Source organism: Heptranchias perlo, chromosome 11 (assembly GCF_035084215.1).
Source record: "Heptranchias perlo isolate sHepPer1 chromosome 11, sHepPer1.hap1, whole genome shotgun sequence".
Taxonomy (NCBI): Eukaryota; Metazoa; Chordata; class Chondrichthyes; order Hexanchiformes; family Hexanchidae; genus Heptranchias; species Heptranchias perlo.
The window spans coordinates 32191476-32214487 of NC_090335.1; the positions used below are offsets into that span (position 1 = coordinate 32191476).

Consider the following 23012-nt stretch of genomic DNA (forward strand, 5'->3'; position numbering starts at 1 on the left):
CCAAACCTCTTCGTCCATATAAACTTCCTTGCATATATTCACAGCCACCCCTTGATCTTGTAATCTCCAATGGTGTCAATCACACACAAGATCATCTCCGACCACTTCCTTCTATCCTTCACTATTCACATCCCCCTACCGCCTTCCAACTCTACCTGTTTCTGCATCTGCCGCTGGAAAAAACTCTCCCCAGGTCACTTACAATTGCACTTTCAAACCGTCAACTGCCTAGCCTTCCCCTTCCATTCACCACAATACCTCTGCAGCTATCAATCTGCTCAGTCGCTTCCTCATCTCCATCTTTGTGCCCTCGTTCTCAGCAAAAAACGTTATTCATTCCCCCAACTCTGTCGTTCCCCCTCGTACGGCCCCATCTTTACTCCCTCTTGTCCAGTGGGTGCAGACTTCAGCGTATCTGGTACACAAATGGTTTAGTCATCCATCACCTGATCTGAATGGACCATGTGAAGGCAATCGAACCTCACTCTCCTTTGCCAAAACCGCCCACTACTTCAAGATCAACCTGGAGCGCAGAAATCACCCCAGGCTTCTTTTCTCCACTACCAACTGTCTCTTAACCCACTTTCCCCTGCCCTCTCCACCCAACAAATGTGAGGAGTTCATGGACTTCTTTGTCACTGAGATTGGGAATATTTATATGAAGCTGACCGTGCAAAATTTGCTGGGCCAGCACCAGGTCAGTCAGGTGGTTGAAAGCCCAACCCATTACTTACGCTGTGGAGTGCACCAGGGAATAAAATCCCAGCTGGAGTATCAACCAGCTTTTATTGTATGGACAGCTTTACATCAGAACCTGATCATGTTTTTACCAGAAGTCCACACATCTGCACCTTCTAGAAGGGGTGTTAGCTGTTTGGTAAACTTAAGAGAGAGCGAGCGAGCTAAAGTGTAAGAGAGTGAGAACGACAGACACAGCAAAAAGGTGATTCGGAAGAAGTGAAAGAAACAAGACTTTCATTGCCTCTTTGAAACGCATGGAGGAAATCAAGTGATAGTGATTTAACCAGTGCACTTAGGGATGGCTGGAAATCATAAACACGGAGCATGTAATGTGAAGGAAGTTGAATGTAAAGCGGAATTAGCAAAACATCAGATAGGATCAATGATGAATGGGAGGAGGCCATTGACATGAAGAAGGAACAGAGTGAGACAGAAGATGGGCCAATAGAGAACTCCTGATTTAATGGAAAGAGTCAGACGATGGCCATCAGATATATCAGATATTGTGATTTGAGAACAAACTAAATAGCCATAAATATAGTTTTTAGTGAGGGCGCATATGATGCAACATTGTTTAGAATTCCAGAATAATAGATCCTGTCAAAGCTTTGGACGTGTCCAAAGCGATGATAGATAATTGAATAGAATATTCAAGTACAGAGCACTACGAATACTTAAAAAGATCAGCAGTGGAATGACCATGCCAGCAATCATTTATCAGGCCAGGTCTTTCAAGGTGATGGATTAAGAGAAGTTTCCATAACTAGGATGGAGCAGAGGTTAGCAAAGGCAGTGGGTGAACCTCTAACGAAGTGCAGACTTTCAACTGGGAATTTGGTGCAGGGGGGAAGGAGGTGCTAGGTGATTTAAAGCAAAGAACTATAAACTAATCTATCAACTTGTAAAACTTAAATAAAAAATACATAAAATTACAAAGAAAGACTAAGACGAGCGGAGCATAAAGGGAGCCACACAAGAAATCAGAAATCAAGAAAAAGTCAAAAAGTGACATCACAAGATAAGGAGGAGCGCTAAGGGTAAGTCAGTAAGTATTTCGTGCATTAGTTAGTGTTGTTAGTGGTTTGTATTTTTTTTAGTGGTTAGTGTTTTAGTGTTAGATAAATGGTAAATTGCCTTAAAGCTAAACAAACAGTTTAAATAACTGCAGCTAACACGGCAGGACAGCTGGGGCCTGTCGCATGCAGATCCTGTGCCATGTGGGAACTCCAGAACACTTCATGTGTCCTGGAAAACAACATGTGCGGGAAGTGTCGCCAACTGCTCGAGCTCGAGCTCAGAGTTTGAGTTTGAGGGATGGCTGGCATCACTACAGTGTGTACGGGAAGCTGAGAGTTTCGTGGATGGCATGATTCAGGAGGTGCCCTAGTAAAATTGAAGTCAATGGGAATCAGGGGGAAAACTCTCCAGTGGCTGGAGTCATACCTAGCACAAAGAAAGATGGTAGTGGTTGTTGGAGGCCAGTCATCTCAGCCCCAGGACATTGCTGCAGGAGTTCCTCAGGGTAGTGTCCTAGGCCCAACCATCTTCAGCTGCTTCATCAATGACCTTCCCTCCATCATAAGGTCAGAAATGGGGATGTTCGCTGATGATTGCAGTGTTCAGTTACATTCGCATGCATCCAGGCTTGGGTTGATAAGTGGCAAGTAACATTCATGCCAGACAAGTGCCAGGCAATGACCATCTCCAACAAGAGAGAGTCTAACCACCTCCCCTTGACATTCAACGGCATTACCATCTCCGATTCCCCCACCATCAACATCCTGGGGGTCACCATTGACCAGAAAGACTGGAACAGCCACATAAATACTGTGGCTACAAGAGCAGGTCAGAGGCTGGGTATTCTGCAGCGAGTCACTCGCCTCCTGACTCCCCAAAGCCTTTCCACCATCTACAAGGCACAAGTCAGGAGGGTGATGGAATACTCTCCACTTGCCTGGATGAGTGCAGCTCCAACAACACTCAAGTCACACACCATCCCGACTTGGAAATATATCGTGTTCCTTTATCGTCGCTGGGTCAAAATCCTGGAACTCCCTACCTAACGGCACTGTGAGAGAACCTTCACCACACGGACTGCAGCGGTTCAAGAAGGCAGCTCACCACCACCTTCTCGGGCAATTAGGGATGGGCAATAAATGCTGGCCTCGCCAGCGACGCCCATATCCCATGAATGAATAAAAAAAAAAAAACGTGGTCACCCCGTAGCTACAGAGCGTTCAGGCGTAGAGGGAGTGGGTGACCACCAGACAGACTAGGAGGAACAGGCCGACAGGACAGGAGTACCCTGGAAGTATGGCACTCAAAAATCGGTATTCAGTGTTGCATACCAGTGAGGGTGTTGACACCTTGGGGGGAGTGCATTTGGGAGCAAATCCACGGCATTGTGGGAGACTCAGCTGCACAGGGGGGCAAAAGAAATGCAGTTGTTATGGGGGATTTGATAGTCAGGGGGATAGAAAGGCATTTCTGCAACCGCCTATGAGAGTCCTGCATGGTGTGTTGCCTCCCTGGTGCCAAGGTAAAGGACATCACTGAGAGGGTGCAGAACATTTTGAGGCGGGAAGGGGAACAGCCAGAAGTCGTGGTCCATGTGGGAACCAATGACATAGGAAGGGTCGAGATCCTGCAGTCAGAGCTTCAGCAGCTAGTTAAAAAGCAGGATCGCAAAAGGTAATAATCTCTGGATTATTCCCAGTGCTATGCGCTAGTGAATATAGGAATAGTAGGATAAGACAGGTTAATGCGTGCCTGGAGCAATGGTGCAGGGCTTCAGATTCCTGGGGCATTGGGATCAGTTCTGGGGCAGGAGGGATCTGTTCAAGATCTGTTGAGGGTTGCACCTCAACAGAGGTGGGACCAATGTCCTCGAGGACAGGTTAATTTGTGCTGTGTGGGGAGGGTTTAAACTAATTTGTCAGGGGGATGGGCGTCAGGATGAAACATTAGAGAGAAGAAACAAGGTGCAGAGAGGACTGGGAGGAACAAGTAGCAATAGAGTAAAGAATAGTTCAGAAATAGGAGGGATCAGACAAGGGGGAAATGTGAGGCAATCTAAGATGAATTTAGAGTGCATGTGCGCAAACGCACAGTGTGGTGAATAAGTTTGGTGAGCTGCAGGCTCAAGTTGCCACATGGGACTATAAAAAGTGGCAGTAACAGAGACCTGGCTCAAAGAAGGGTAGGACTGGGTACTTAATATTCCTGGCTACAAGGAACGATAGGGAAGGAAAGAAAAAGGGGGGGGGGAAATGGGGTGGCAGTATTGATCAAATAAACTATTATAGCACAGGAAAGGAATGATGTAGTTGAGGAGTCAAAGATAGAATCTATTTGGTTAGAATTAAGGAACAACAGAGGAGCTGCACGCTACTGGGTGTATACTATAGGCCACCAAAAAGTGGGAAAGAGATAGATGAGAAAATTTGCAGGCAAGATACAGAAAGATACAAGAACTATAAAGTAGTGATTATGGGGGCATTCAATTATCCCGATATAGACTGGGTCAGTAACAGTGTAAAGGGCAAAGAGGGGGAGGAATTCCTGAAATGTGTTCAAGAGAACTTTCTGGAACAATGTGTTTCCAGCCCAATGAGAAAGGAAACAGTGCTGAATCTAGTTCTGGGAAATGAAGTGGGGCAAGTGGAGCATGTTTCAGTGGGGGAGCATTTGGGGAACAGTGATCATAATATCATTATGTTTAGAATAGTTATGGAAAAGGACAAGGGACAATCAAATATGAAAATGCTTAATTGGCGGAGGGCAAATTTCAGTGAGTTAAAAAGGGATCTTGCCCAGGTAGATTGGAATTAAAAATTGGTAGGCAAAATAGTAACCTTCAAGCGAGGAGTTGGTTCGGGTACAGAGTAGACATATCCCGACGAGGAGGAAAGGAAGGGTATCCAAAGCTAGAGCTCCCTGGATGACTAAAGATATAGACATTAAAATGAAACAGAAAAAGGAGGCTTATGATGAATGTAAGGTTCATAATACAGTAGAGAACCAGGCCGAATACAGAAAGTGCAGAGGAGATCTAAAAAAGGGAATAAGAGGGGCCAAGAGAGAGTATGAGAATAGATTAGTGGCTAACATAAAAGGGAACCCAAAAGTCTTTTATAAATACATAAATAGTAAAAAGGTAGTCAAAGGAACGATGGGGTCGATTAGGGACAAAAAAGGAAATCTTGTGGAGGCAGAGGGCATGGCTGAGGTACTAAATGAGTACTTCGGATCCATCTTCACCAGAGAAGACGATGCTGCCACTGTAGCAGTAAAGAAGGAGGTAGTAATGATATTGGATAGGATAAAGACAGGTAAAGTAGAGAAAAAGATAGGCAGTTCTCAAAGTAGATCCAGATGGGATGCATCCTAGGTTACAGAGGGAAGTAAGGGTGGAAATTGCAGAGGCTCTGGCCACAATCTTCCAATCCTCCTTAGATATGGGGACGGTACCGGAGGACTGGAGGATTACAAATGTTACACCCCTGTTCAAAAAAGGGGAGAGGGATAAACCTGGCAATTACAGGCCAGTCAGCCTAACGTCAGTGGTGGGGAAACTTTTAAAGACAATAATCCGGGACAAAATGAATTGGCACTTGGAAAAGTATGGGCTAATAAATGAAAGTCAGCATGGATTTGTTAAAGGAAAATCATGTTTGACTAATTTGATTGAATTTTTTGATGAAGTAACAGAGAGGGTTGATGAGGGTAGTGCAGTTGATCTTGTGTATATGGACTTTCAAAAGGCATTTGATAAAGTACCACATAATAGACTTGTTAGCAAAATTAAAGCCCATGGGCTTAAAGGGACAGTGGCAGCGTGGATACAAAATTGGCTAGGTGACAGAAAGCAGAGAGTAGTGGTGGCCGGTTGTTTTTCAGACTGGAGGGAAGTATACAGTGGTGTTCCCCAGGGGTCAGTATTAGGATCACTGCAGTTTTTGATATATCCTGGACTTGGGTATAGAGGGTATAATTTCAAAGTTTGCAGATGACACGAAACTCAGAAATGTAGTAAACAATGAGGAGGATAGTAACAGACTTCAGGAGGACATAGACAGACTGGCGAAATGGGTAGAAACGTGGCAGATGAAATTTAACGCAGAGACGTGTGCAGTGATGCATTTTGGTAGGAAGAATGAGGAGAGGCAATATAAACTAAATGGTACAATTTTAAAGGGGGTGCAAGAACAGAGAGACCTGGGGGTGCACATACACAAATCTTTGGAGGTGGCAGGACAAGTTGAGAAGGCTGTTAAAAAAGCATATGGGATCCTGGGCTTTATTAATAGAGGCATAGAGTACAAAAGCAAGGAAGTTATGCTGAACATTAATAAAACACTGGCTGGGCCTCAGCTGGAGTATTGTGTTCAATTCTGAGCACCACACTTTAGGAAGGGTGTTAAAGCCTTAGAGAGGGCACAGAAGAGATTTACTAGAATGGTGCCAGGGATGGGGGGGGGCTTCAGTTATATGGAGAGACTGGAGAAGCTGGGGTTATTCTCCTTAGAACAGAAAAGATTAAGGGGAAATTTGATAGAGGTGTTCAAAATCTTGAACGGTTTTGATAGAGTAAATAGGAAGAAACTGTTTCCAGTGGCAGAAGGGTCGGTAAACAGAGGTCACAGATTTAAGGCAATCGGCAAAAGAGCCAGAGGTGACAGGAGGAAACATTATTTTTTAAACACAGCGAGTTGTAATGTTCTGGAATGCACTGCTTGAAAGGGTGGTGGAAGCAGATTCAATAGTAACTTTCAAAAGGGAATTAGATGAATACTTGAAGGGAAAAGATTTACAGGGCTATGGGGAAAGTGCAGGGGAATGGGACTAATTGGATAGCTCTTTTGAAGAGCTGGCACAGGCACAGTGGGCCGAATGGCCTCCTCCTGTGCTGTACCTACTACGGTACTAGAAATAATCAATACAAGGGCAATATTGTTTCAATTAGAAGGATAAGGGGGATCAACTTTGAGGGGGTAGGATTAATATGAGCAAATTTCTGAAGAGAAAGACAGGTGGAGTGGTAGCAAGAGAGATGGCATAGAACAGGTGAAACTTTGAATGCATAAATCGAGACTGGAGGTCTATTGGAGGTCCTGAGAGTGGCAGAAATAAAACCTGATATCAGACAGAAAGACCGAGTGGAGAGAGAGATTCAACTAGTTTTCTGCACCCTATTGCTCAGTCAAATTGCTTACTGAGACTTGCTGTCTGAGCTCATGTGTGAAGATTGGGCACTTGAATGAGTTACTGAAGGGCTTCTCATGTCCTAGAACTGTACCCCAAAATGAGTCACTGCCCTCAAGAGGAGCAAAAAAAATTGGGAAGGTGGGGTGGGGAAGGGGAAGGGGGGTAGGAAGAAGGGGAAAATGTAGTGATGCACCACAAGCTGACAACATTGGACAAATGCACTGGCAACAGTCAGTACCTTTACACAGGAGTCTGAGCTTTATTCATGTATTGTAAGATTCAATTACACAATCTGTATTGATGTTAATCTTATGAAAAATCTATAGCATAACTGTGCTGAAACAAAAAAATTCTGCAACATGCAAATTTAGTGTTGCTATAGAATATTTAAATGCAAAATACATCTGCGTACATTGACACAATATATAATGTTTGACAACAGAATAAATTAAGACAGAAACTGACTGTGGGAACTTAAAAATAAGTACTATTTACTAACTTATGGAATGTATTAAGTGGAGCCCTACATTGACTGAGAATCAAATCTATGTATAGCCAATCATTGACAGGCTTCTGATGTATCAAACCATCCTGTAGAAAATACATCAGCTAAACAGGATTGACTCATTTATCATATACATTGAATTGCAGGTCATTCCTTTTTCTCCAAGTTGTACTGGATAGCCATTCCAACCATTGCACCAAATGTTATACGTTATCTCAAAATGAGTGAAGATCATTTCTTAGAACTTAAAATTTTGTAAACTTCTGGATTTTATTTGAATACAATGTTAATTTTATCTTACCATGTAGCTAAACATTTACCTAAAAATGACCTATCTTGTAGAGACTTCCTTCTTTTTCAAATGGAAGCAGCCTGCACATGCCAATAAGACTAAGCCCAGGAAACTAACCATCACAATGTTATAAGTTCTAAAGGTCTTCATCATTGTCAGTTTCTTGCTTATTCCCTTTGGAATGTGGAGAATGCTGAAATAAGGAATACAGTATGTTGCTTGCTGCATTTTATGGAGTTGTGATGTGATTATAAGAACGCTTTCACTTTTTAAATAAAAAAAGTATTGCAATATAATTTAATACAATGAACACTTTCTGAAAAGATTTTCAGAACAAACATTTTCTTACCATCAGGTTCTATCTGTGGCTCAAACTTCTCCCATACTACTGCTGAGAGATTGTCAGGAGACAGACTCCACACTCCAACACCATCTGCAGCACCAGCTGCCATCGCAGCACCTAGAGCAGTTGTTTCTGCCATGGCTGGTTTTACTGAAAGAAAACGAAACACACTAAATGTTGTACTTGCTTGCTGCATGTTTAGATTTTTGAAGTTAAATTATTTGTAAATGTAGGTGCATTCACAAAAATTGCTACAATTTCGATCAGTGCGAGGTGGAGCAAATTGCAGGATGTCATTATCTCAAACACTTTTTTGTCCCCTTTATTTTTTCCAAAAATCAGAATCTGCAGAAGTCGTTCACTGTGCTTCAGACAGGAATTTGGTGCTGTTGAAGTCTTGGACTCTCTATCACCAAACCCATATGAAGACCAAGAGGTCTGCTTGGAAGAAGCTAGCAGATCATGTTAGGTTTACCATCTCTTGAAAGGGAGGTAGTATTACCACAATACCCCAAGTCTAATTACCAAGTGGTGAAATTTGTTCTCACGATGATGAACGGTTTGAACCAAAGTCTGACTGAAACGAGTAACGAGCCAGAATTCATTAATAATCTGACAGTAAAAAAGCATCTTGCAAACAGCGACCATAACATGATAGTTTGACATCAAGTTTGAGAAGGAGAACGATCACACACAAACCAAGCATACACAAAGCAAGGTTTTAAACTTAAGTAAGGCTGACTTCAAAGCAATGAGACGCAAGCTGAATAATTAAACTGGGCTAAGCTGTTAACAGGTAAACCTACAAAAAAAAGTGGGAGGTATTCAAATAAGTATTTAGTACAAGATCAATACATACCTCCATGGGCAAGGAAACCTCCTGCTGATTACCACCTACCCCCCACTCTCTCAGCTGATGAATCAGTAGTCCTGGTGGCATTACCATTAACATCCTGGGGGTTGCCATTGTCCATAAATTCAACTGGACCAGCCACATGAATGCCGTGGCTACTAGAGCATATCAGAGGCTGGCTATTCTGCAGTGAGTGGCTCACCTTCTGACTCCCCAAAGCATCGTGGCTGCAGTGTGTACCATCCACAGGATGCACTGCAGCAACTCGCCAAGGCTTCTTCAGCAGCATCTCCCAAACCTACGACCTCCACCACCAAAAGGACAAGGGCAGCAGTCACATGGGAACACCACCACCTCCAAGTTACACACCACCTCGACTTGGACATATATCACTGTTCCTTCATCATTGCTGGGTCAAAATCCTGGAACTCCGTAGCTAACAGCACTGTGGGAATACCTTCACCACATAGAATGCAGCGGTTCAAGAAGAAGGCCCACCACCAATGTTTGAAGGGGAACTAGGGATGGGCAATAAAGGCTGGCCTTGCTAGCGACACCCATATCCCCAGAATGAGCAAAGAAAAATGCAAGTTGTTATTGTTTGTTGTTGCAGGGCAGAGCCAGTGCAAACACATCAATGTTGCCCACCGTGGGCTACAGTGCAGAGACTGACTCCGAGAAAGCCGAGTTCCACAAAGATCACCTCTGCACTGTCCACACCAAACCGAATCATAAGAAATTCAACATAGCTGGGAAAAAATATGGACCATTACATCCATACATAACCAGAACTGTTCTAAACTTTGAGCACAGCCCTACAAGCAATGGAGAAGATAACGTACCCAACAACAATGCAACTGCCTCCCACACTTTATATGCACATCTGTGGACTCTGAATAATGGAGGAAAGGCTTGAGAGACCTCATCAGAGGGGCCTGCACTAGCAAAGACTAATCCATTATTATCACTACCAATGGAGTAAAAAGGACAGAACCCACCCCAGTTCATTTGCAACACTGCATGACTGATGGGCCTGTAGTTGGCAGTAGGCCTTAGCAACATTCAATCACAGAGAGGATGCTGTTATAGGGTTGGCTGGACCAGTGACACTGAACTCCACACACTCACCAGAATAGACTGTTAGAAACGCCAGAGTATCAGACACAAAAAAGATGTGGAAAGGAGAACAAACTCTGAGCTATCCTTAGCAAGCTCCCAATGTTAGTAACAGCAACTGAAATGGAGTTCCACTTGCAGCAGTAAATGCTTCCTTCAGAGTTGCCATTCCCAAAATGACTCCCAACATGAAACTAAGAACCAGCGCCACACTTCACATTACTTTTGCTGTAAGCTTTAAATGTTGACTGTCATTGAAAGAAAGCCAACTGCTTTAATTTAATTTTAGTACCTTTTCAGTTTGTAATAAATTAAATACTGTTGTTGTCAATATAGCGTTTTTCTGGGGTTCTCACTGACCTTCAAGCAGGAGATCAGGAGAACTCCTGTAGACATTCTACCCCAATATCTTCATCCACAGCCTTCGGGCAAGTTTCAGATTGCATACTTTCATTAAATTAAAATGTCTAAACTATTAGTATGGAGCTACACTCAATCCTCTGGAAAGCTATGCAATAACAATTCTTTTTGGAATTACTCTTCATATTTTAGAAAGGACAACACTATTGCTCAATTTTCATGATTCTGGAAGAAAAGTATGAAGTACTTGATGTCAGATTCCTTTTTTGTGGCGGGGGAACAGAAGGGAGGGTGGAATCTTGGATGCTTACCTACTGGTATAGAAAGAATATCTGCTTGAAGCTGCATCATTATCTTGTTAGTGGTCATTCCTCCATCCACCTGGAGACTGGTCTGATCGATCCCAGAGTCTTTATTCATGGCCTCAAGAAGCTAAAAGAAGCATACAATCACTGAACAGTAACAGAAACACATTTAAGTCTGTGTTTTTTTTTTCCCATCCAATATAGATTAGCTCTTTGATGACGTCGCCCAATAAGAAATTTTATTCAGCATGTAAAAGGTCAAAAAATATTCGAAGAGCGGCTACTCACTTCATTTGTATTACCTGCAGAACCTAATGTACTATTAATGATGCACATTTTCCCCTACAAAAAAAAAATCTAATATAACTTTCCACTTGCGAATAAAATTGTACGGGTAAATTCCTTAATCCTGCACTCCCAGCAGGGAGCTTTACTCAGAGAGTGCAGTTCGGAAATAAGGCTACAACAATGTAGTGCTGATTTACCGTCCACGCTCAATTCAAGCATAGCTCCCACTGGGAGCATGGAATGTCTGCATTTACCCTGTTGTGTATGCAATTCTGACACTGTTTCAAGCCACAGGTTTCACCACAAAAGTCAGTAAAATCTGAAACTAAAGCTCAGGGACTGAAGCGTGATGTGAGTATGAACTCCCTGCAGTGCTTCAAAAGAAGGCTGCACAGGGTCCTGAGAGAGGAGAACATTTCCAGTTATGGAGGGCAAGTTGTGGGGTGATTGGGATTAGAAGGATTCCTGAGTGACTACAATCTCCTGGAAATTCGCTTATTGTCTTGGGAGTTGGAGAAGAATTTCTCAGTGTTTTTCCTAAATTGACCAAGCTTTTTTCTCTCTGGGTTATTGCTCTGCCAGGAGATTGCGTTTGGCAGAGGGTGGGGGGAAGGGGAGGGATAGTAATTGGTACATGACTGCACCATGTCTGGATCGGCCAGTTTGATGGATATCATGGTCTTTTTCCAACCTTCTTTTTATATTGTATGTATGTTCATGTGGACAACTTAATCTTGACTATTTGGGGGTTAAATTGGGCCGTGTAGCGCCGGATTTTTAGGCGCTAAACCTAAGGTTACAAAATGGTGTCCAAGATGCGCGCACACACTTCCGATGGGAATTGCACAGGACGCCATCTTGGTAATGGAGTTTGCGTGTGCCTAATGACCGCCGGCAGCATGCAGAGCAGGCAGATCATGACGCGAATCAGTGTGCAACAATGATTTGAAGCCACCGCTGCCATTTTAGAACTCCACACTCCAGCCTACCCTGTCTTAACCTCGCACAGCTAAATAGAACGTTAAATGGCATGAAGGACCCCTCACCAGCGCTATTTAAAGAGATCATGAAGTACTTACAGGTTAGTTGTAGCATTATTTCTTCTGGCTGCTGGTGCAATTGTATGTGTTTTTGGAGGTTTCCTCTACTTGGCTAAAGTTTCACTACTCTACAGGGAGTGGTCTGGCTGGTCTTGCAGTCCTTTTTGTGTCATTTAAAATATTGTGCTGAAAAAAGTTGCTTCCAGACATGGGGGGACTGATAGGGTTTCCTCTGGGAATTGAACATGACTGGGAGAATGAAGAGAGGCCACGCAGAGCAGGACAAGCTGCTAGAAGAGGGAGGAGGAGGAGGGCACTTAGCAGGAGGCCATATCCACGGAGGGTCTTCAGGGAGCAATTCTCTTACCTCAACTTCAGTGAGAACTAGTACATCAGACATGTTTGGTTCACAAAAGAGGTTGTGACTGAAATCTCACAACTGCAGCCTCACAGCAGGGCAAGGTGGCCGTCAAGGTGTCCGTGGCTTTTAATTTTTATGCCTCTGGCTCCTTTCAGGCTGCTGCTGGAGCAATAAGCAACATCTCGCAGTTTTCAGTGCACTGCTGTATAAGGGAGGTCACTGAGGCTCTCTATACAGTGAGAAACACGTACATCTCATTCCCTCTTGTCAGAGATAAGCAGGAGGTTTTGCATGGATTGCAGACTTCCCCAGGGTACAGGGTGCCACTGACTGTACACACATTGCCTTGCGTGCTGCACGTCTGAACTCAGACATATTCATCAACAGAAAGGGATTCCATTCCCTCAGTGTGCAGCTGGTGTGCAACCATAGGCAGCGCATCCCGCAGGTCAATGCCCGCTATCCTGGCAGCAATCATGATTCTTTCATTGTGCAGCAGTCCTCTGTTCCACCTATATTTGAACCAGCACAGCAAGTCAAAGGCTGGCTACTGGGAGACAAGAGTTATCCTCTCATGACATGGCTCATGACTCTGGTCAGGAACCCAGGCACACGTACATAGCAGGCCTACGATGAGAACCATGCTGCCACAAGGAAGGACCATCGGCATCCTCAAGCAATGCTTCCACTACCTGGACCACTCTGGAAGAGCCCTGCAGTACTCAGCTGAATGAGTATCGAGATTTGTGGTTGTATGCTGCACAACCTGGCCATTATGAGGGAATGACCTTTGCCACCACCTATCAGGTGAGAAGCTGAGGAGCAGGAGCATGAGGAGGAGGAGGAAGTGGAAGAGGGGCTACACCAGGGCTCTAAGTGTTTGATTATTCATGATACCAATAACCTTAACAACACTTCCCCATTCACCAACAGTCCCACCACACTTCTTACCTTTCCTCTCTCACTGACCATCACATCTTCCACTTTCTGACAATACTTATTGGTTCCTCCCTCAGTTCACAGTGGAAATAAAAACCACCATAAATGCAAAATCAAATCCAAATTTACCAATTCAATCATTAAATAATACATACAAAATGAAAGTAATCATCCCCTTAGTGCCTATCTTCCGTGTGCCTTTACCTTTCCTAGTGCTCCTACAAGATGCTTCCCCAGTGGCTAGAGCATGGGTGGTGGAAGGCTGCTGACCTGCAATTGAGGAGAGTGCAGATGCCTTGAAGAGCGACCTTGAGCAGCTCTGGGCCGGAAGAGCCCGGCTTCAGGCTGCACCATTTCAGCCTGGGCTGCAGAAGTCTGGGCCGGCTGAATGACAGGCAACAGCAAGGGCACTGGCAGAGTGGCAGCAGGAAAGCTGTCAGCCTGAGAGAGGACAGCAGGTTCCTGTTCCATGGGGCGGCACCTCAGCAATCCTAGGCACCTGTTGAAGAACAGATTGCTGGACTACTGTGACGCCCTGGAAGCTCCTTTCAACAGTAGTACCCAGTGGTACCAGAGCCACGATGGCAGCAATCTAAGCTTTCAAGGCAGCAGGCAGAACTTCGATGGAAGCTGTTTGTGCTGCAATGGAAGCTGTGAGATCGATCAAACGCCGCATCATGGTGGGTTCAGCAGGTGTGCTGATGGAGGTGACCACCTGTTCCATGTTGGAAAGGATAGGCTCCAAGCTCTGTGCAAAGCCCTGTGCCAGGTTGGAAATTGACATTGTGTGCAGGCTTTCTGCTAGGTTTTCCAGTGCACCAAGCATTAGGTTGTGTACGTCCATCAGCGTTGTTCTGTAGCCTGGGCCATCGAAGTCATCATCTGACTCCTCTGCAGCAGATCTAGTGTGTGCCCTTGCCCTCCGGCGAGCTGGCACCTGTGGTATCCTTTCCTCCTGCTCTGGCTCCTGAGCAATTGTGTCTGTGACTCACCACGTGCAGATCCTTCCTCTATCCTATTTCTTGCTGCTGCCTCCTGTTATGCGCCACCTTCTCCCTCAAGAAAGGAGGGATGTGTGTCGATGATTGTCCTGCAATATGTTTGGGTGATGTGGCTATCATGGTTGAATAGCTGCCAGTGCGTGTGAGCTGTGAGTTGTGGATGTGAGGCTTGCAACAGTGCTAAGTGTGTGAGGGTGCAGTAAAGCATGTAAATTGAAGGGTTGAGTACTAATTGAGAGAGATTTTTGGTAGGTGGGTGATGGAGGTGTAGTGAATTGAGTAGTGGATGAGGCTAATGGTGCAGTTGTTAGGATATGCCATTTGAAGATTGAACTCGCTCACCTTGACAACTCCTGTCAGATCATTAAACGTCTTCCTGCTTTGCATCCATGTCCTTGCAGCTATACTCCTGGCATTGACCTCTGCTGCCACTTCCTTCCACTGCCTCCTGAGCATATGTCTCGAGGGCCTTGGGCCCCCCTGCGGATACAGGATGTCTCTCCTTCTCTCCACCTCTTGCACCAAGGCCTCCATTATCAGAAAACCTTGGTGAACGCTCTCTCGCATGTTCAGCCATTCCTCAAAGTATCACAGCACAGATTCAGTTTTCAAGCGACTCCCACCACTTCTTGAGGTCACAATGCACCTCGCTGTTAAGAGGTGCAGGCTGCTTTTAAATGGCGCTAGCCACTTGCGATACCGGGCCCTCTGCTGATGCAGCCAATGAACTGCGTAGGTAGCGCTGGCTGTACGTAGCAATCATTTAGAACAGCAGGCAACACAAACTTAACGTGCTGCCTGGAGCGCAATGAACGGGCGTAGGTTAATCCCCATTTTCGGGGGTATCCAATTTAACCCCCTCTAACTCCAGCCAGTAGAAGTTACCAATAAGGTGAAATTATACCATCATATCGGTGGTTGTCATGTATGATATGTTGGGTTTAGATTCTATCAGGCTTTTTACACCAAAAACAATCTACTGTCTAAATTGCTTTTAAATTGGGTTAAAAAAAAAATCAACATTTTAATTAAATTGTGTAATCTGTCTTCATACCCCCTAAAATATAATACAGAATTGTTATTTCAATCTCGTGAAGAAGCCTGTTGATAAGTATACGGACTGCCATTTACACTTAGAGGCAACTGAACATTAAAAGTTCCAATTCTAAAAATCACAAATGAATTAAGGCAATTATGTGTACTGAAGATGGCTGCAAATGCTTTAGCCTTGTCTTTTGCACGTGAGTGCAAAAGGCAAGACTGAAGTGTTTGCAATCATCTTTAGCCAGAAGTGCCAAGTGGATGATCCTTCTCGGCTTCCTCTGGAGGTCCCCATCATCACAGATGTCAGTCTTCAGCCAATTCGATTCACTCCACATGACAAAGAATTGGCTGAGGGCACTGGACACAGCAAAGGCTATTGGCGCCGACAACATCCCAGCTGTCGGACTGAAGGCCTGTGCTCCAGAATTAGCCGCACCCCTAGCCAAACTGTTCAAGTACAGCCACAACACCTGACAATGTGGAAAATTGCCCAGGTATGTCCTGTCCACAAAAGACAGTTCAAATCCACTTGGCCAATTACTGCCCTATCAGCCTCCTCCCAGTCATCAGCAAAGTGATGCAAGGAGTCGGCAACAGTGTCACCAAACAGCACTTCCAATAACCGAGCAGTTTGGTTTCTGCTAGGACAGTTGCTGCAAAGAAATTTAAACTTGCAACCAAAATGCACCCCAACAGAATAAAGCACTGGCTTACCTCACGGGTTTGAAAGGCAACAGCTTCTAGTGCAGCAAATGCAATATGATTTCTATTTGTATACTGGGTAAGGCCACAGATTATTCTGCAGAGCAAATAGGTGTAAAAACAAAATTTTATTAAGTTAAGTGAAGTAAATTTGCACAGATATGATTTACATAGTGCAAAAGATTTCAATATCCTATGTTTTAGAAGAAACAATTGTTCAATAGCTTTTATTTGGCAACAGATAACATTAGTTATAATGAAGCCTATTTACCACATTACTTCAGATTATAATCAACACATTTTGAAATGTGAACAATTTCTATACACAGAGTCACTTGCATGCAGCCACTACAAAACTGCAGTTTGGATCTAACAATCTATTCTAGCAACAGAAACAACTGCTTGTATTTCTATAGCGCATTTCATGAGCAAAAAGACAGCTGAAATAGTGGACTCCGAGCAGGAGGGGAAAAAGGAAAACGGAGACATAAGACCAGACTAGATAACGAAGACATATTGGGGATTAATCCACCAACGATTAATGTGAGAGATTTAAATTTTAATATTCCTGCACTTGGACAACATTTAACAAGATTTTTGACAAGGTCATGTAACCTTTGCTAGACACTGTTGCTTTAGTATTACTATATATCTGAAGTGTTGGGAATTTGCCTATTCAAAAAAGCCACACAAATATAAGGGAGCACTGTTCACACTATAAAATATAATCAATATATATTTTTCTGTTTGGGAGGTGAAAAAAATGCATGGGGGCAACAAACTTTTTACATGCTTCAGAAACACCTTTTAATAAGCAAGTCATTATCTGCTCATTTTGAAGTGAGTGAAAAATATTTCACACTATTCAACTCAGTGAAACAAGAGGTTAGTTACAGGTTATAGTTAACAGTTCATTATAAAGAGCCACATTCCAACTTGGACCACAGCATATAATTGCCACTCCAGGAAGTAAAAAAAAAATACTGTGCTTGTATTGAGTTTTTAATGATAAAGTGCTATTCAGATTTAATCTGTGAACGAACATAACACGTAAATCTGATTTAAAAATATAGTTTTAGCCTTAAAAAAAAATAGTGCGAGTACTTACAAAGGATGCAGAAAGAACAATGCAAAATGATGTGGCAGTGTCGGGTCAGCAAATACTCCATATATCCTTTTATCAGACAAACACAACTGCTGAGTGCAATCATACGATGGCAGAATAGATTCTATGGTTATTGTTCACAGAAACAGACAGTGGTTTCTAGAGATCATGCCTTTGTATTTACAATAATGATAAATACTGCTGCTGTAGTACACTGAAGCCAATAATAACCGGTTAAGTTTTGTTGACGAGAGTATAAAAAGTAAAGCTCTTACCCTCTTGCACTAGGCTCCCAATATGGTGCATATAACCCTGAGAATGCTGGAACAAAATAGCAACCATAAGAGGAACCCACAGAAGCAGCAAGCTTTTCTGAAGAAAAAAAATACAAAAAGGTTAGGGCAATAATTCACATTTACCAAAATCGAAAAAAATACAAAACCCTAATCAAAAAGAGCTTGAAGCATTACTGCCTATTGGAAGCTAATAGGAAGGTAGAGCTTGGTGATCCCTCAGGTTCCGAGCAGTTTAAGAATTTTATTTATTGTATTGCTGGCCACATGAAAAGTACCTCCCCCTCCCCAAAAAGTACTATTAACAAACATCAAGCTGAGGCAAGCAATTTGTGCACTATGAATATGACAATCACACATTTTCCTCTGTAGCAGCACAGATTTGACTTGTCCAGTGTGGTGCGATTTTCTGGAGGTTAAACATAACATAGAACAATATAAATTTACAGCACAGGAGGTGGCCATTCAACTCTTTGGGCTCAATTTTCAATGGGCACGCGGCAAACCCGGATAATAACTTACCTTTCCCCACGCGATCGAGAGTTGATTGGTGGCCCTTAACGTGGCTTCTGGGTTTGCCATCCGAAAGCTGAGCAGTGGGCGGACTGCGCACCCACATTACAGGCTGTCAGCTGGAGCATCTGTATTAAAAGGGCCATTGCTCCAATGGCTTTTGCTAGAGCAAAGACCAAAAAGACACAATGGAGCAGCACAAGGCCAAGGTTGCTCCAAGACTTAATGATGCCTCACTCCAGGTGCTACTGGCTGGGGTGAGGAGGAGGGGGGAACTGTTTTACCCGGCCAACAGGAGGAAGTGCCCTGCTTCTGCCACCAAGACGGCCTGGCTCAAGGTGGCAGTGGAGGTCACGAGCAGGAATAACATATCCCACACCTGGATCCAGTGCAGGAAGCGATTCAATGACCTTACTAGGTCAGCAAAAGTGAGTACACTTACTGATTCTCCTACATTCCATGGTGCACATCAACAACCCCCCCACGCCCCCACCGCCAATTCATTCTACACTGCCAAGACTACTCCATCACATATTTCCTCACACCCACTTAAGACTCATCCTCAACTTACCTGCACTTCCTCACCCCACCACTACCACTCACCCCAATCCTCATCCAATGTCATGGCTGTTTCATACTCACCCTCTGATGCATCTCTTTCACCATCAGCCTCACCCAAAGCAATGCATTCATGGGCTGACCACTTCACCATCACTCACGCGTCTGTACTTTCTCCCCTTCTAGGAGAAGGGAGCGCAAAATGCACGCAAAAGGGTGAGGACTGGAGGGGGGCCACAACAAGTAGTGATCCTCACAGACATGGAGGAGGAGGCATTGGAGATTAGTCGCACTCTCGAGTGCCTGTCCGGCCGGGATGCTGAGACAGGCACCCACAAATGTCTGGTGACACAACTTTAACATTCATCACACACAACATGAATTGATGTTAACAATGCTTGGCATGTTGAACACCTTAGTATGCTCATCGCAACAGGACACATCTGTGATGATGCTTAATATTGCCTTCTGTTCTCTTACAGGCCGATCAATGACGGCAGTGGCGGGAGAGGGCGATTCCTCAGAGGAGGTCCCGGCCTCTGAGGACGCACCATCACATCTTAGCGAATCATCCACCAGCGCAGTCAGTTAGTTGGGTTGGCACCTGGTGAATCACCACACACAAGTGAGCACGAGCAGACACTGGTGGCAGGGGCAGCTGAGGAGAATCCGTGTTGGTGGGCGCACTCCTCTCCAGGCTCTGCTCAGCTGGATGCAGATGCTGAACCCCGGGAGCCATCCTTTAAAAGGAGAATGATCGAGGGACAGCAGCACATTTGTGAGATACTGGAATAGGTGCCACGCACACTCTCCAAAATAGCGCAGAGGATGGAGGGGTCCAACTCCTGCACGAATGGAATTGTGGCACAGGTATGTGAGGGAATCTCAGATAGTGGCACAGGGATGTGAGCAACTGTCTGAGATAGTGTCGCAGGTAGCTGCGGAAATGTCTGAGATAGTGTCACAGGTAAGTGCAGGAATGTCTGTGATGGAGAGGCTAGCCTCTGTTGAGCTTCAAGCACGGTTCACAAATGAGCCCATTCAGGTCCTGACAATGGCCGTTCGGACTCAGGGTGAACAACATTCTGCCGCCTTAAACAGGCTGACAGATGCTTTGGAAGTGGCCTTCCAAGGCATCACACATGTCCTCCAAACTGTTGTCCAGCAGGGTGGTAGGAGTGATGTGGGCCTGGCCCAGGAGAGGGATGATGGCAAAAGGGTACATGGAAGAGGGGACACCACTCAAAGCGCTCCCACATCTCACCCGTTGCCCTGCTGTGAACCAGTACCCACAATGCTGCCTCCTCTCCAGGTGGCCAAGTCTGCCCCTGCACAGTTGCAGGTGGAGCAGTCTTTGGAGGGGCCCTCATGGGCTCCGAAAGCCAGTGGGCGTAGGCCCAAAGCATTTAAGCAGGCAGGACATGAACATGAGCAACCTGCCACTACCTCTGCTGCAGCCACAGGGGATGTACCACGTAGAAGTAGTAGGAAGAGAACGGCTAAGGATTTGTGATCATGAAGGGTATGCACAAGGGTGTGACAGACTGTCATGTTTTTCATTTATATTTGGTTTTTGTTAAAGTCACATTAAATGTTATCATTCTCACCTCTATTGCCATGTCGTGGCCATTCTTGACTGGCTTTTGTGATAGCGCCCTTTAATGTGCTTCATCATGAACGGTGACACTTGATGCCACCCAGTGGGTCACTTTACAGTGGGTGTATGTGTAGTTGCAGCACTGTATTATACAGGGATTGGGTGGGGGGTGCTGGTGTTGGCGCTGCTCTTTCCAGGTGGTTTGAGGACTGGACTCTTCTCACTTTCTGATCTTACTAGAACCGTTCACGTATGAGTGACTCCCTGGCCTCACGAGCAGCCAGGTGAGCCGCTGCTCTGCCCATGGGTTCGTCCTCCTCCTCCTCCTGCTCCTCCTCACTGTGAATGGCAGATATGAATGGTGGATGAGGGCATGGGGCTTCCTCAACTGGTACCCCTCTCTGTTGCGCCATGTTGTGCAGGACACAACACACTACTATAATGCGACCCACTCTCGCTGGTGCGTATTGAAGCACTCCCCCTGAACAATCGAGGCACTGAAATCGCACCTTGAGCTGCCCTATCGCATGTTCAATTATAGACCTGGTGGTGATGTGGCTGTCGTTGTATTGATGCTGTTGCTCGCTGATGGGGTTCCTCAGAGGTGTCATGCGCCATGTGTGCAGGGGGTATCCCTTGTCCCCGAGGAGCCAGCCCTTAGAGGTGTTTGGTGCGTGGAAGAGGCCTGGGATGTTGGATTCCCTTAGAATCGTGGCAGCTGCCAGAGAATCTGGCGCACACGTGAAGGAATCTTTTGTGGTGGTCACAAACGAGTTGAGCGTTGATGGAGTGATACCCCTTTCTGTTGATGAACAGTCCTGGCTCGTGTGGAGGCGCTCGTATTGCTATATGGGTGCAATTGATCGCACCCTGAACCCATATAGCAATACGAGCGCCTCCACACGTGGGAAGCCAGCCACAGAGCGGAATCCCACTGCCTTCTCTGTCTGGCTGAGGTCGGCCATGGAGAAGTTGACGTATTGTGAGGCTCTGCGAAACAAGCCATCGGCGACCTGCCTTATGCACTTGTGTGCAGATGACTGAGAGACCCCGGCGATGTCACCGGTGTCACCCTGGAATGAACTGGAGGTGAAGAAGTTGAGGCTAGTGGTGACTTTAACTGCGACGGGTAATGAGATGCCGCAAGGCCTAGCCAGGTGCAGCTTGGCATGAAGGAGGCTGCAGATGTCGGTGACCACCTGGCGACTCACTCAGCCTCCGAGAGGTCCAGGAAGCTGAGCCTCGGTCTGTAGACCCTCTGGCGAGGGTAGTGACTCCTGCGACGTCGCTCCCTCTGTGCTCTTGTGCAGGTCCCAGTGGTACAGCGCTGTGTTATGGAGCTCCAAGTGGCGGAAGTGCACACCATGCCTGGGCGAGGATGGTGATGTTCCTTGTCCTCGGATGTACTGGGGAATGCAGGAATCGTGCCCCCCATCCTGATGGTGTAAGTTTGAGGAGGTCCGGAATGTTGGTAAATATGTGTAAATAGAACAATACTGAGTGGAAACCAAGAATTCTCAGTCTAAAGACCAAGATCTCCCAGCCAAAAGTTTGTCTGAGAGAACTGAGTGCCCTGCTGCAATAACACCTTTTATCAACATCTGTCAAACAGGCATTAAAATGTCCAAATGGCTACTGGCTGAATGGTGTGTTTCACACAGCACGGGAAACATGCTGAGGCAGAATGAAAATCTTTCCCCTGCCTCAATCACCTAAAAATTAACCTCTTTAACAACTTTAACTATCTTAATGACTGCTTTAAATATCAGCCCGCCAGCTTTAATTGCCGGTGGGACTTCCGGATTCCTGAAGCACGTGAGCACACAGATGCGTCTGTGAGAAACACGGAAGTTGGCGGGTTGGAGCCAGTTTCCTTTTCTGCTCCAGATTTTCCCGATTTTCGTTGCCCTCCCCCACCCCCGGACTTCAATTTGAAAATTGAAGTGTCCGTGCCGCACTTTGCTAGAATAATCCAAAATTAATCCCATTCCCTGTTTTCTCCCCATAGCCCTATCACCTCCTCTGCTTCAAACATTATCCAATATTCCCTTAAAAGATGCAAGGTTCCCTGCCTGAATCATTCCCTGTGGCATAACATTCCATTCTCCAACAATCCTCTGTGCAAAAAACCTCTCTCCTCACTCCCTTAGTGACACTTCTAAATTAATGACCCTTCTATACTGACTGCCCATCAGAGAAAAGTCTTTTCCCATTTACTCTTACCAAAACCCTTCATAATTTTGTAAATCTCAATCTTCTTCGCTTCAATGGAACTAGTTCCAGTATGTCAAGTTTTTAAAAAAAAATTCGTTCATGGGATGTGGGCGTCGCTGGCAAGGCCAGCATTTATTGCCCATCCCTAATTGCCTTTGAGAAGGTGGTGGTGAGCTGCCTTCTTGAACCGCTGTAGTCCATCTGCTGAAGTCTCTCCTGATAACTATAGTTTCCCATCCTGGCATATCTAAAGCCATAGAGAGCATAATATAATTTATGATGGGGTACCCAAAACTACACACAGAATCATAACTGTGGTCTAACCAATGTTTTGTACAAATTTGTCATTACTCTTGAACTCTATGCCCCTATTTATAAAACCGCAAATGCTGCTGACCTTTTTGTAGAAAGGTTTATGGTTTATCAAATAAATAATAAAATCATGCATATTTTTAAGTGGTAACTTACATCCAAATATTTATATGTGTGTGTATATATACACACAATGTTTTAAGGGAAGAAATTGGTACTGCTGTTTCTGTTTGTGTTCTTAATTGGCATCAGCCTTAGCTCAGTGGTAGCATTCTCACCTCAGTCAGAAGACTGTGGGTTCAAGCCCCACTTTACTTGAGTGT

General features: G+C 45.0%; 1 protein-coding gene across 3 annotated transcripts in view; it reads right to left on the reverse strand.

Annotated features, from left to right (window-relative positions):
- Nucleotides 1–23012, reverse strand: part of gk (glycerol kinase) — a 100115-nt gene that overhangs the window by 14467 nt on the left and 62636 nt on the right. For 2 of the 3 annotated variants that reach the window (XM_067992803.1, XM_067992804.1), the window contains exons 14-17: nt 17478–17574; nt 16110–16194; nt 10729–10849; nt 8095–8238 (exon numbers count right to left, since the gene is read on the reverse strand). In XM_067992803.1, coding sequence (XP_067848904.1) covers nt 8095–8238; nt 10729–10849; nt 16110–16194; nt 17478–17574 — 447 coding nt within the window. Of the gene's footprint in view, nt 1–7391; nt 7939–8094; nt 8239–10728; nt 10850–16109; nt 16195–17477; nt 17575–23012 lie in introns of those variants that run through there. The other variant, XM_067992805.1, reaches the window with a different exon arrangement.